Source organism: Mercenaria mercenaria, chromosome 3 (assembly GCF_021730395.1).
Source record: "Mercenaria mercenaria strain notata chromosome 3, MADL_Memer_1, whole genome shotgun sequence".
Taxonomy (NCBI): Eukaryota; Metazoa; Mollusca; class Bivalvia; order Venerida; family Veneridae; genus Mercenaria; species Mercenaria mercenaria.
Genome location: NC_069363.1, coordinates 7,861,662 through 7,877,000, shown reverse-complemented (window position 1 = coordinate 7,877,000; position 15,339 = coordinate 7,861,662). Strand labels below are relative to the sequence as shown.

At 34.9% G+C, this 15,339-nt stretch overlaps 1 protein-coding gene across 1 annotated transcript; it reads right to left on the bottom strand.

Annotated features, from left to right (window-relative positions):
- Window positions 1-276: 276 nt before the first annotated feature.
- LOC123525498 (BSD domain-containing protein 1-like) lies at window positions 277-14,107 on the bottom strand. The gene is made up of 9 exons (XM_045304591.2): window positions 14,016-14,107; window positions 12,855-12,915; window positions 12,419-12,523; window positions 11,870-12,037; window positions 10,385-10,555; window positions 9,804-9,951; window positions 7,364-8,116; window positions 3,977-4,107; window positions 277-3,544 (listed from the first exon to the last, which is right to left on the bottom strand). Exons 1-9 carry the CDS (start codon window positions 14,030-14,032, stop codon window positions 3,518-3,520), a joined length of 1,581 nt encoding a protein of 526 aa, XP_045160526.2. The 5' UTR covers window positions 14,033-14,107; the 3' UTR covers window positions 277-3,517.
- Window positions 14,108-15,339: the final 1,232 nt, after the last annotated feature.

Here is a 15,339-nt window from a genome sequence, read left to right as displayed (position 1 = left end):
ATGGAAGTTGTGCCCTACCTGTTAACTGGGCAGGCTTTAAATTGTTTGTACAGAGTTGTAATACCTGTACAGAATGTTTGTATACACTTCCAGCATTCAAATAAGTTTCCATCATGGTGGTAATAATTTACCTATGGTGACAATCTGCTTACATGTCATAAATATTGTATGCTCTTCCTCAGACAAAACTTTAAGAAAAATATAGGTCATTGTCTTTACTCATAAATTTGGAACAAAGTTTGTTCTTCTCTGATATAAAATGATAAAACAACATACTGCAATATATACCATTTTTATTTACCATTCCATATAATTTAGTTATAAACTTTTCATTGTATAATTATACTGAAGGACTTAAACAGTGCCTCCTGTATACTTTGGAACTAGTTCTCCCATGCAGGTTTTCTAAAAGTTAAAATAACTTTAATTAATAATACATCAAGAAAGTATATTTATGCCACAATAACCCTGATCATGCTGATGTAGATCTTATTCAGATGAACTGTATTCAAACATGCAGACTTATCATGATCTGAGATGTATAAGAACATCTTCCAGCCTTGATAACAGAAAAATTAACTACCAGTAACAGGCTAACATAAGTGACTCCATTATTTGAGAAGTTGGCTTTGTATAGTTATACATACAGTGAGAGAATGAGGTCTGTAATACTTTCTGTGGTCCTTACAAGCCTGAAGTACACAGCATAAATCAAAGCCTATAAGCAACAATTAATCATTAAATTTTAGACCCGCCCGCTTAGCTCAGCGGGTACAGCGTTGGTCTACAGATCGTGGGGTCGTGAGTTCGATCCTCGGGCGGGGTGTATTTCTCCGTGACTATTTGATAAACGACATTGTGTCTGAAATCATTAGTCCTCCACCTCTGATTTATGTGGGGAAGTTGGCAGTTACTTGCAGAGAACAGGTTTGTGCTGGTACAGAATCCAGGAACACCAGTTAGGTCAACTGCCCGCCGTTACATGACTGAAAATAGAAATATTGTTGAAAAACGGCGTTAAACCCAAAACAAACAAGCAAGAAACTAAATTTTAGAAACAAAAGCCAAAAAGCCCTGTATCACTCATCAGATGAATAAAAACAAGCAAGCTGACCCACTTTCATACAGCTCCAGCAGTAACAGTTAACTGTAACATCTAAATTGTACACTTTCTATGATTAGCCCTAGTGACCTAGTTAATGACCCCCAGAAGACCCACTTCATACCCAACCTAGATTTATTAAAGACCAACATTCAGACCAGTTGTTATTTAAATCTGGTAGAAATATGGCCTGTGAATGTTTTTCTATGATCTTACCTAGTAACCTAGTTTCTGACCCCAGATGACCCACTTTTGTACTCCTCCAATATTTTGTTCAGGCAAACATTCTGATAAAAGTATCAGGTAGATTTTCCAAAATTGTGTTAACAGTAAAATTGTTGCTGACTAACAACAACAACAATGGACAGAAAGGTATCGCAATAGCACATCTTGAGCACATTGTGCTGAAAGTGAGCTAAAAAGTGGATTAATTTGAAGTTTTATTTAATTAATATTGACTTTATTATGTAAAATACTTGTGAAGAAAATTTAATAAATGCTTAAGCTAATGGAGTTTATGAAGCATGCTACCTTAAGTACATTGTATTTATTGTCATGTTTTACTTAAATAAGCCATTGCTTAATGAATATTCTTACAGGGTTGATATAAAAATGAAATATTTGCCATTCATACAAGAGGCCTTTTTCAAGTCCTTGAGTATATTAATATGCATATGTTTTAAATAAAACAACTGTACAATACAAAGAAATATAAAGTAACACTGGTATATGCAAGAACCTACACAAAAGGGCTGGCACAAACTTTTCAGAATTTCACAAACCTTATGAATGCATCAGACAACTTTTTTTACACTAACATAAAAATCAAACTGTGAAATCAAATTTATTTTGAAAACTTAGTATTTTTGAAAGCATTTCCTAAACTCAAAGTAAAAACATCCTTTCTAAAGGATAAATTCCTTCTTCAGTAATTGTATTTGAGTAACCAAACAATTTTAGGGAAATATTAAAATTTGGTTATGTAACTTAAGGAAGTTAATCATATGAAATTTTAATCATTCCAGTTACAGTAGTCAGTTATATAATACCACCAAAACATTTGTGTCATCCCTTGTTGTGTAAACTTGCTTTTACAGAATACAAGCAAATATACAATAACATTCTGGTCCACCACAAATAATTAATCTTTAAATAAGTAACCATACATTTCCTTCAAATGTAACAGCAAAATAAATATAAATTTATATATTTTATTCAAATGTACAATGCATAAAATAACAGCAAAATAAATCTAAATCTTTAAATGAGTAGTAAGCAGTTAACGAGTAACATAAAAATAACAGAAAATTAAGAAAAAAGACAAACAGCAAATTTATTATTTCAACTGCAAGAAGACATTTATTCGGAATACTATCTTTACTTTTTTACAATGTTTCCATCTTAAATTCTTGATACTGAAACATCTTTGATGATATTTAGTGTATACAGATTCATACTTGCTCAGTTTCTATGTATTTTCATGCAAGTTGGTCTCGGATGTTCCCATATCTTATCCATTTGGCCAACTCTCATCCAACAATATACTTATGAACATACTTGTTTCAGTAACAAATAGTGGTAACTCAGTAAACAAAATCAATTTTTGATGCATTTAACCTATTTTACCTACTTTCAAATCACCAATAGGAAATAAGATTAATTAGAACAAAATGTCTTATCTTGCATTTCCTTTTCGATTTTTTTGTATAAAGTTATTGTCATGGTCAATTAATGTTATGTTAAGTCCCACTTTTCCATGGTAACCAGGTGTGGTGATGAGCACCATGATAAACCCATGAAACATATATTCCAGTTTTATGTGTTATCTGTATTGAATCCACGCATATATTCAGTCCAGGCCCCTACATTACATATGCTATGATAACCAGAATATGATCCCTGACCATGACCTATTGAATCCCAGTTTCCTGTATTTACTGTATTCTAACCATGGATATATTTAGTCCAAGCCTCTATATTGCTATGCTGATCAGAGAATGAACAAGCTGATGGATGAATTTAAAATATGACACAGTAAATCCCAATTGCCAGCATAGAAGCCATGTATACAATCTATCCCAGCTTCCCTGTTACAACTAAAATATTTGCATGGTTTAAAATCAATGATAAATTGAATCCATGATGTATTTAGTCCCAGTTTCCTTTATCTAGTAAAAGTAGTATTGAATTCATGATGGATTTAATCCTAGTTTACAATATCCTGTACTGAATACATGATGTATTTAGTCCCATTTTCCAATGCTTTATGTTAAATCAATGGATTTAGTAAGTCCAATGTTCCAATTTCTGTACTGATCCAATGGTCAATTTGATCCCAGTGTCCAATATTCGGTGTTCAATGAATGATGAATTTAATCCCAGTTTCTTATATTCTGTATTGAATCCATGTTGTATTTAGTCCCAGTTTTCCCAGTCATCATCCTATGAAAGAGAAAGTTTGTAACATTCATAGACACTTCATAAGAGATATCTTATGCTAAAGAACAATATGGCAATTTTTCAAAATACTTAAACATCTGGTGGTAATTTATGGCATTTGGAAGATTGATGCTAAGTTTTTGCTGCACAATTTTTTCAAACAACATAAATATCTCAAGGTTGACATTTGTTCTAAACACTACAACACAGATTTTGACCATAGACAATGAAAAACAGCTAGAGTTAGTCCAGTCAAGGTCACAATATAATTATGTCTCATTGAGACTGCTTCAAAAATAACTTTAGCTGTATCGAAGGTACAGATTTCAAACTCCATGTGACTTCTTTCACTAAACAGTTTTCAAATACATGTATATTACAAAAGTAAGCAAAAAACTTGGCATATGACAATCAAGTACTACTATATAAACATACCTCCCCTCCTGTTATTTTATTATACTCTGTAGCAGTCACGTTCATTTTCTGGGCAAGTTCACTGGCGGCAGCAAGATCTTCTGGTGTAACATCAACATCAAAATCTTGCTCCCAGTCATCATTACTTGATTCTAAGTAAAAAGTAAATAAATACAGTTATTACTGACCATTCTTATCATTAAACTATACAAACGGACAATGAGTGACTTACATGTACCACTGAAACTAAATGATAAAGTTAATACTATCAAGCTAGTTAAGAACAAGACCTATCACTAATAGTGATGAATACCCCAGACAGCATCTTATTGTCAGAGGGACAGGGGTATTGAAAATATGATACATTGCATTTTACAGGGAGAAAATGTACAAAGATGCACAAAAAATGTTGTGCAAAACTGTATAATATCTCCAAATTTGATTGCTGTACCTTAAAAAGAAGAAAGTAGGTCAGTAAACAAATTTTTTCCATATATACATATAAAGAAAACATTTATAAAGGGCCATAACTAAGTGAACAAGAGGGCCATGAAGGCCCTGTATCGCTCACCTGACCTATTGACCTATAGATCATCAAGATCAACATTCTGACCAAGTTTCATTAAGATATGGTCATAAATGTAGCCTCTAAAGTGTTAACTAGCTTTTCCTTTGATTTGACCCGGTGACCTAGTTTTTGCCCCCACATGACCCAGATTCGAACTTGACCTAAAGATCATCAAGATTAACATTCTGATTAAGTTTCATGAAGATACAGTCATAAATCTGGCCTCTAGAGTCTTAACAAGCTTTTCCTTTGATTTGGCCTAGTGACCTAGTTTTTTAACACACCTGACCCAGATTTAAACTTGACCTATAGATCATCAAGATTAACATTCTGAACAAGTTTCATTAAGATATGGTCATAAATGTGGCCTCTAAAGTGTTAACTAACTATTCCTTTTATTGACCCCGTGACCTAGTTTTTGACCCGACATGACCAAGATTCGAACTTGAACCTAATGACCATAGTTTAACACTTCCTACTGAAGTTTTCATGAAGATAAGTTATTAAATGTGGCCCTTAATGAGTGTTAACAAGCTTTTCCTTTGGTATGACCTGTGACCTAGTTTTTGTTATCTGATACCAGATTATAATTGACCTAAAATCATCAAGTATAACATTCTGACCATGATTATTAAGTTTGGTATTAACTGTTCTACAGTGTTAAATTTAGCAGCTTTTCGCTATTGATCAGTGAACCCTGTGATAATTTTTGACCCGATAAACCCAATTCACATAAATGCCCTATAAGATCATCCAGTTTCTTCTGATTAAAGTTTCATGGATTTAATCATAAATTGGCCGATGATGTTTACAGCTTTCCTTTGATCTAGTAACTAGTTGATCAGTTTTGACCCCATTAATACCAGTGTTGAATTGAGTATTAGATCCATCAAGCTTATGAACAATGGTTGTCATTAAGGTCTATGTCAAAATGGTGCTTTGTGTTAATACGTTCAAGGTTTTCATTTGATTTGCTTGGTTGAATCCATGTTTATTATCCTCACAGTTACCCAGTCATACTCCTATAAGAACAATTTTAACATCTGACAGTTCATAAGATACATCTAAAGCGGCAATTTTTCAAAAGTGACTTAAACACTGTTATTTACTTTTGGGAAATTGATCTAGTTTGCTGCACATTTTTCAAACACAAATATCTCAAATTTTCTAACACTACACCAGATTTATGAGCATAGACATTATGACATAAGTTTCATCAATGGCCAAATAATGTGTCCTCTTGAGTGTTAAAAAACTTTCTGTATCGAGGTACTAGATTTCAAACCATGTGACCTTTCTAAACATCTTTCAAATATTATTTTAACAAAAGTTAGCATTAAATTGGGCATATAATGTTACCTCTAAAAATACATCCCTTGTTCTTTATTATACCTGTGAGCTACGTTTTTTACCATGGACCAATATCACTGTCCCAAGATTTTCTGGTGGTAACATTCAACACAAAGTTCTTGCTGCCATCACATATTGATTCTAAGTGTATAATACAGCTTTTCCTTTGATTTACTGAATGGACTAGTTTTGTACCAGATGAACAATTATACGAACTAGTTCAAGACTTTCATTAGGAGTAAATTCCCAAGTTTCATTTCAAGGATGGGGGTATAAAATGTGATCTCATAGAGAATGTAAAAGTCCAAAAATGTTTGCAGACGGAAACGCCAAATGACGTACCTAAAGAGGTACGCGGAAAACACAGGGTGTCCATAAAGCTCACCTTGAAGCAACATTTGAGCATCAAGGTAGCTAAAAATCATCCAAATAAACCTGCTCCGCATATGCACAACTAGGCTTAGTACTGATAATAATTACAAGGTTAGATGGAAATCTGTCAAAAAATTGCTGAGAAATAGCGCTGACAAATTTTTTCCATATATACACATAAAGAAAAAATTAATAAAGGGCCATAACTAAGTGAAAAATCACCCAAAAAGAACCCGCTCTGCATATGCACAACTAGGCTTGGTACTGATAATAATTACAAGGTTTGATGGAAATCTGGCAAATAATTGCTAAGAAATAGCCAAGACAAATTCTGTCTGCAGACAGACCAACTGACAGACCGGAATCCAGTATAGCCCCCGAAACTAGTATCTGGGGATATAATAAAGACAGCAATGCTGTACTGTAGTTAACTGAGACCTATCCAAACAATTACAACAGTAGCAAACACAAGACTTATTTAAAAAAAAATTCAACTTTTTTCCCCATTTACTGAGCATTTTGTGTTTAGAATTTCAACTTCAGAATAGCGCAAATCAGTTGCTTGTTAATAATACATGCATAGACTAGTAAGACATTTAAGGCAATGCCTCTGATGTAGGAAATGTCGAAATTCTGTAGTATGTCTTAAGTAATGAGATTTTTCATGACATATCTTTGTGATTTCAAACCATATTTGGCACAACTATCTAAAATAAAATTTGAAAGTACATTTAAGCCAAATGGACGGGTCACACATTAAACCGGAATCCACCTAAAAACAGGAATACACTTTCCATAACCAGAATAACCTGTATTTTTTTAATTAAAGGTATATGGAAATTTCCCGGCACTCGACGAATTTCAATCTCGTAAAAAATCATTTTGCGTGAACGTATTTTATTTTCCTTTCGTATGTCACTTATTTATGATATATATGATTGAATTCTGTCAAAAAACCTTCAAAAATACCTTTAATTAAAAAATACAGGTGTATTCCGGTTATGGTAAGTGTATTCCGGTGTATTCCGGTTTTTAGGTGGATTCCGGTTTAATGTGTGAGCGAAATGGACATGTAGCACACGCAACCGAAATAGAGTCTTAGAATTCACAGGATTTACCTTTAGTTCCACTGGATTCTGATGATGGTGAAATTCTGTCTCCAACCACAACCATATCACCTTTCACTTGAGTCTTCAATTCATTGTCCTTAGTATTATCTTCTTTGTACTTAGTATTATCTTCTGTACCAACCGTTTCTTTATCACATGACACACTTTCTGTTTTTGTGTCCTCTCCAGAAACAACTGCTTTTACAGTTTCTGTTACATGTTTTGATCCTTCTTTTACCACTTTTTCCGTTTGTTCAAGAATGGGTGTAGGCTCTTCTTTTGTAACCTTAGATTCTGCATCATCTTTTTTATCACATGAATCACTTTCCTCTCCCTTGTCATCTCCAGTAACAAATATTTTTACTGTTTCAGTTAAATGTTTGAACCCTTCCTTTAAAACTTTTTCAGTTTGTTCAAGAATGGGTGTTGCTTCTTGTTTTTCAGTTTCATCTTTATTGGTAGCAACAATTATGTCCTTAGTTTCCTTTTGTTGCACTTCATTCAATTTCTTATCAACACCTGTTTCATTGTCTGCTTCTTGTTTTAATCTGTTTTCAGCTGATTTACTCTTATCAGTTTTATCAGGCAGCTTTTCTTTAATTTCACTTGTGTCAGATTTAGTTTGTTCCACATTGCTTGGGTTTTCTTTCTGTGCAGTTTTTGTATCTTTGGATACTGTTGGTTGAAGTCTTGAGTCTTGCTCTTCTTTCTTAACAGGTGACTTTTTGGTAGGTGTAGCATCTTCATCTCCACTAGATTCTTCTGTGGAAAGAAAAGCCTTGATGAATATTTTTCTTACAAAACATTAAATTGGCTTGAGACTGCTTTTAGTAAAAGCACATGTCTCCTCAAACAGCTTCATTTAAATGAAAAGGTGAATCAATATGTTTGGAGCTGGACAAAAGAAAAGTTTAACTATTTGCGATACATTTGAATGCAATGATAGTCAATCAATAAAAATTAAACAAGACCTGTTTGTAAAACACATTATGTCCCAAATGAAGACTAGGTATGTAATTTTCAATATTGAGATGTTGTCACCTTCACCTTGACTTCTGATGACAAAACCTACAATGATTATCTATAGACCATAGGCAGTCACAGTATGAAGAGACCAATACTCATTCAAAAGGGAAATCTAAAACTATGCAAAACTACCCTTAGCACTACATCTTCCTGCAAAGTTTTGTTGAAATCCTAGTAGTTTTAGAGGAGTAAACTAATCTGGATAAATTTATATATCCCTACATAATAATACATCTTCAGCATTCTTATTTATATATTCCTTGCTATCAATTCAGCGCTAACACTTTCATCATATACTTATCTAAAATAATTACAATATAAATGTTGTGTTATTCCAAATATGGCAATGCTCTTTCTTGTTTTACTAAAGAGAAAGACCCACAAAGAGATATTCCATATCCTTCCTTACATCTATCTTCTCTGCCCTGTTCCTTTTACACCCTTATACGTTTCTAGTAGTATCATTAACATCTTCCCTCTCTGTTCTCCTCAGTACATACTCTAATCCTAACCTAGAATGTTCTCCTTTGCACATATCATCTGTGTTTTTCATTTCATACATTTATCCCAGTCTGTAGCACTCTCTATTACATCTACCCTCTTTGCTCCCTTCATCAAATATCCTTATTCAAGTCTAAACATTCACCATCCCTGCTCTTTTCATTACATACCTTTAGCCCAGTATACATTACTATACATCCCACACCTCCCTGTTCTCTTCTTTATATACATTCATCTCAGACTATGGTGTACTTAACATCAGCCCTCTCGGCTCTTTACATACTCTAATCCCAATCTGTAGTGCCCTCCTCCCAGCTCTCTGCACAACATACCCTCATCCCAATCTATAGTGTCTTCTTCCCTGCTCTCTACACATCATACCCTCATCCCAATCAATAGTGTCCTTCTCCCTGCTCTCTACACAACATACCCTCATCCCAATCTAAAGTGTCCTCGTTCACATCTACCTTTTCTGCTCTCTTCAATATATCTACCCTCTTTCCATAACATACCCTCATCCCAATTTATAGTGTCCTCCTCCCTGCTCTCTTTGACTCTACACAACATACCCTCATCCCAATCTAAAGTGGCCTTTTTCACATCTACCTTTTCCACTCTCTTCATTACATCTACCCTCTTTCCATAACGTACCCTCATCCCAATTTATAGTGTCCTCCTCCCAGCTCTCTACACAACATACCCTCATCCCAATCTAAAGTGTCCTCTTTCTCATCTATCCCTTGTGATCTTTTCATAACATACCTTCATCCCAATCTATACATATTTTACATCTACCCTTTCTGCTTTCTGCATTACATCTACCCTCTTTTCATAACATACCCTCATCCCAATCTATATTGTCCTCTGTCAAATCTACCCTTTCTGCTCTCTTCATTACATCTACCCTCTTTTCATAACATACCCTCATCCCAATCTATAGTGTCCTCTTTCACATCTACCCTCTCTGCTCTTTTCATTAGAGCCTGTTTTCTTTCCTCGTCCATGCGCAACTGGTGCACTTTGTAAAAATACCTTCTCCAGAAATCCTGGTGTGAAACTTCAGATGGAACCTGTAATATTTGAATATCTCTGTATAACACATTTGGTATTTTGTCTAAAGAGAAAGAACGTGATATCAATATAACATTGCTTTGAGTAGAAATACTGTCAACAAGTGGAGAATACTGTCAACCATGGTAAATTTCATACCGTCCCCAAATAAGGAAAGTAATTGTTTCATTATACAAAACAAAACAGAGGTTTTCAAATGTGTTTTAACACAAATTAATTGATATTTTATAAAGCAGCCTCTTTAAAACAAACACCACATGGAAGACTAAAATTTGTTTATTGTACTGGAGAGGTTGACTATTGCTGTTATCTAGTGGGAAAAACAGTATCTTCAAAGACAAAGAGATGTTCACCCTTCTAAAGTGTCATCTGACAGATATTATTTTGCCAGCTCTTTAAATAAAGGTTTAACCAGGATCAAAGCATGATTACCAGTGATGTATAAAGTGATCTCACTTCCACCATGGTAACAAGAAGTTCAGATATATCACCCTTGTGAGCATCAAGGTCAAATGTTTTCAGCCAATCAGCATATTTCTCTGGTGGTCCACTAGGCTCCTGTAGGTAGGTACCTGTATCCACCTGGACAGCTCGCATTCTTGCCTGCAGTGAAAGTCTCTCAAATAAACAGCTTATCAAATTTTTCATTTCTCATTTTTAATTACAGTGTACCATGAACCTAAACACAACATGCAGTAAAACACTGACCGCTTGCGGAGAAAAAGGCTTCATTTATCTAGGGTTTTGAGCCATCCAAACATAGAATATTACTGAATAATGGCCAGGGATCATACAAATTATTTGAGTGAGACTGAGTGCTCGAGCAATTGACACTGAAGTGCAATAGCCTTTCACTGTAGATAAAATTTGAATTAAGATGTAACTAGAATGTGTCTGTAGGACACAGGGTGTGCCCCCAACAGGTACATTTGTCACAAACAAGGGGAAATCATTCAAATGTTTGCAGTCTTAATGGGGTGTAGCCTCAAAAAAAAAATAATTATGAAATGGATTCATTATTCTATACCATATACTTTTTGAGCTATGAGCATCACAAACAAAAAATCCACTATTTTGGCTATTTCAAGGGCCATAACTCTGTAATAAATGCTAAAATTCACAACAAGAATGCCAAGTGTGCAAGGTCACATTATGATAAAGACTCAAGCAAGGTTTCATGAATTTACAGTAAATGCTTTTTGAGTGAGGCACATAATTAGGTGAAAATGCGCATTTTTTGACTATTTCAGGGGCCATAACTCTGGAAATAGGGGTGGACCCAGATGAAAAACAGGAGGTGCACAAGTTCATATCATGATAAAGATTCATGCAAGGTTTCATCAATTTATATCAAATACTTGACTATTTAAGGGGCCATAACTCTAGAAATAGGGGGCAGAGCCAAACGAAAAATAGGAGGTGCGCAAGTTCATATCATGATAAAGACTCATGCAAGGTTTCATTAATTTATATCAAATACTTTTGGAGCTAGGCGTGTCTCGAACTTCAGACGGACGAGCAAATCTATATGCCCCCACCACTCATGGGGGGTGGGGTGGGGGGGGAGGGCACAAAAAGTACTGCTCCTGCACTTACACTAAAGTTTCTCACCTTTACTGTTAAATGTTATGCCTAAAAAATTCTGAACAACCACAATATAAATATGAATGTTGTAAAACAGAAAAAAAGAACAAGATACCTTTTAAGACCCTTAACCAAATTCAGTATTTCAGTATCATGCTGATAGCAAATTTACCTGTCTGCAACTAACCTATAAAACAATGAACAAAATTTTTGTTGTCTCTGATCTCAACTTAACTCAGTAATTATTACTCCTGTACAAAGTTTTCAAAAAAACTTATTCCTTTCTTTTAACAGCTGTAAAAAGATATATCCAAAATGAAAAAAGGTGCTTACCTTAGCTCTATCAAATATCCCAGTTCCAGGCTGAGACACTGTTTTCTTCGGAGGTGATGTGTCCTCTGGGTCAACAGTAAGTACCTTGGTGATACCTGACATCAGGCTGTGAAAACTTTGCTTCATTCTATCAGTGGCATTCAGGTTCTCTGTGCCTTCAGTACCAGTCTATACAAAGTTACACATAATTATTTTATAACTGCTGAGTAGAATACTTCATCATTATCATCAAATTATTTAAGACAAATTTGGATTTAAAGTAAACTATATTTTAGATAAATGGTCACTAGCATACATATTCTTCTGGATCTGCATTTGGTCCTAGCCCAAATAATTTCCGAATAATTTAAAGCAATCAGCATAATGGCCATGGATTTGTTAAAATTATCAAAAGCAGAATTTGATACTACTAAATAAAATAAAACTTAAATCGAACAGTCAAACTAAAATGGACCTCAGGTTTATTGTACTAGTCATCACACATAGTAACATGAAATTATAACATTCAGTGCAATAAACATGTCATATAATTGATTATTTCGCATTTACCTGTAATGTTTCTTTAGTTTTTTCAACAACCTGTTTTGTATCTGCTTGCATGGTGTTTGTGAACTCAGTCAGGTCATTGCTAACCATTTCATAAACTTTTCCAGACTGAAATATAGGAACATTTAGGTAGCTGTGCCTGACAGAAAGGGAAAATCATAAGACTTTTACAAAAAAATCTGTGATATTTTAAGAAATTTTTAGCACCTCTGTTTTTTTAATTACATAAAATGAAATAAAGCAGAAAAAAGAACCTAACTATAGTAACGAACACAGAATGACAGAAAATACAGTCCAAAGAGTACCTTTGCATCTTCCCGTCTGCAAGTGAGAAATGTCATGTAAATATTATGGAAAACTAGAAGAAATGTGATTCTAAAACCAGTATAATGCATTCTTCAACACAGTAACACAACTTTACTTTTAAAAAGTGTCTTACCTGCTCTTTTGCAGCAGCAATAAAACTTCCCCACCATCCCCCATCATTTCCCTTGGTATTACTGTAACATAAAACAATAGTCAGTAGATAAAGGTATCAATTTGTTTACATAATGCCTTGATGGCTAACTGCTTCAGCATGGCTATGTACTTCCAAATGTCCATGGGCTTCCACAAGGGCTAACTGCTTCAACAATGCTAACTTCTTCTGCAAGGCAAAGACTTGAAAGTGTTTCAACATGTCTAAGTGTTTACCTAAGAACTTCCACATCACGAAGTATATCCACATGGCTTAAATTAGTGCTTCCCTAAGTGTTAACAAATGGCTAAGTGCTTCCAAATGGCAAAGAGCTTCATCACAGCTATGGGTTTCCACGTGGTCAAGTGCTTCCACAACCCTAAGTGCTTCCACATGGCTAAGTAAAGGCCAAAGGCCAAAGACCCCTTTGCAAAAGCCGTCCAGTTTGCAGTTTTGACAACAACTAAATAATGGACAAAGTAATTGAAGTTGTCAGTACAACATACTTTTTGACTGTCATGGCATGTCATGGCAACTTAGCATTTTACGTTTCTTGTTCAAAGCTATGAACATCTTTCCTACTGTGGTATTGCAGAATCACTGCTGACTCAAAGTGACTTTATTTTAAATCATTTTGTAATACAGTCAAAACACATTTCCTTAGATGAAGTTATATACAGCTGATACATTCCAATGGTCATGACTAAATAAACACAAAAGGCAGAGTTTTCTAGAGATCAAAATGCTTGACTAGCTTTGATTGTTCACGTTATGAGTGTCCACCCTGGCCTAGGTCAAATGGCAATGGTTATGTGGCTACCAATAAATTTGCAGCTTTCTGAAACTCTGACCAGTTATGACTTCTTTTATTTTTAAATGTTTTCATTTTCCTAATATGGAAATACTGATTTGGGCAAGGTTTAGACGGATGTCAGCTATATATGAGATAGCCGAAGTCTCTACAATCCGAAATAACTAACACATGCGAGAAAAATCAATTCCTTTAAAGCTAAAATGAAAGGCGCAATTTCAGTGTAAACTCGTAAGTACGTTTTCAAACATCTGATTTACATTTCTGACTAAATTAGAATGATCTGTTAAATACCAGTTAATAACAATTATGATTGATAATAAATGACGTACTTTCCACTCTCCGCCATTGTTGTTGACAAATGATTGGTTCCTAGCTCAATACTAGTGCACGAGCCGCTGAGTAGGTCACATGACACTAAAGATTTTTCTTTTTCATGTTCCTTGTGCAATTATTTTTAAGTTTCCCTATCAAAATCTCTTCCAATACTTATGTTAAATTACTGATGAGGGCCTATAAGTCAGCGGATGATTTTACTGAATGACTGAAAATGAAAATATAGATCTATAATAAAATAAAATAATAATCAGACTAGAAGCTAGTTTAAAATTAGGTAATCCTATGATCTCATTCTGATGTTATGTTGAATGTTCACGCCAAGCATGTGGAACAAATTGCAGGCATACAGAAAACACTGCACGGAAAGAATACGAAATAAAACAACTCCCAGTCACTTTTAATATGTATATCTCAATGAAAATGTTGCATGTTGATTGCAAATATAAATTATGCTCACTGTCAAAATAGTGATGCAGGACGTGGTTTACCTGGAGGAGTGAAGAGGCCGAAGATACAGCTCTAGAAGGAGTGTGTTCAAGTCCCTCGCTGTCCTAGGGAATGAGTTGAAATGTGTCGGTTCTAGGGTTCTAGAAAAGTCGTTTGCCTGTTATACTTGAACGGCTGTGGTTCACTGTTGATGAGGGAAGTCGAGTACGCCATGTTTGATATTATAGAAAAGCACCCACAATTTGCGCTGTCTTCTGGGATCTAACAGTGAAGGACCTCGATCATCTTGGTGACCAACCTAGGGTTTTGCTTTAATAGCTATTGAAGACATAGCGGGCTCTTCGGCCTCGTGCATGTTCCAGGGATTTGATCTTAGCATGGATTATTTGGTCTCTTAATAACAAAGAATACTTTAGTGAGTATCTTCTTATAAACAGTTTTTACTGAATGTGTAAAAGGAATTGCCCTGCTTGCGGTCTACGTTATATAAACAGCATGCCAATCTTATTGTTGACTGTTTTTGACTGTGGAACCTAATTACTTGTGTTAGCTTACTCAGTTTCCGGAGTCGATGAGTATGGTCTGAATGGTCAGCTAATACAGTGTAAATATACATGATTGCGTTCAAAGTTCGGACATGGCTTCTTCTGTTTCTTACTTGGCCGAGGATAATGTGTTGGGATCACTAATAGAGGAGGGACCCGCTGTACCTACTCAGTTCTGGTGTTGTCTCTCACTTCGTTCCAGTTTTTGGAGGGATATTTCGGAATGTTGATAATGGTTTTTGGTGTACTGAGAGGCAGTGCTTCATATTTTACGGTACATTTGAATTTGTTTCCGTGTATACATGCTGTTTACTCAGTTTCGGCC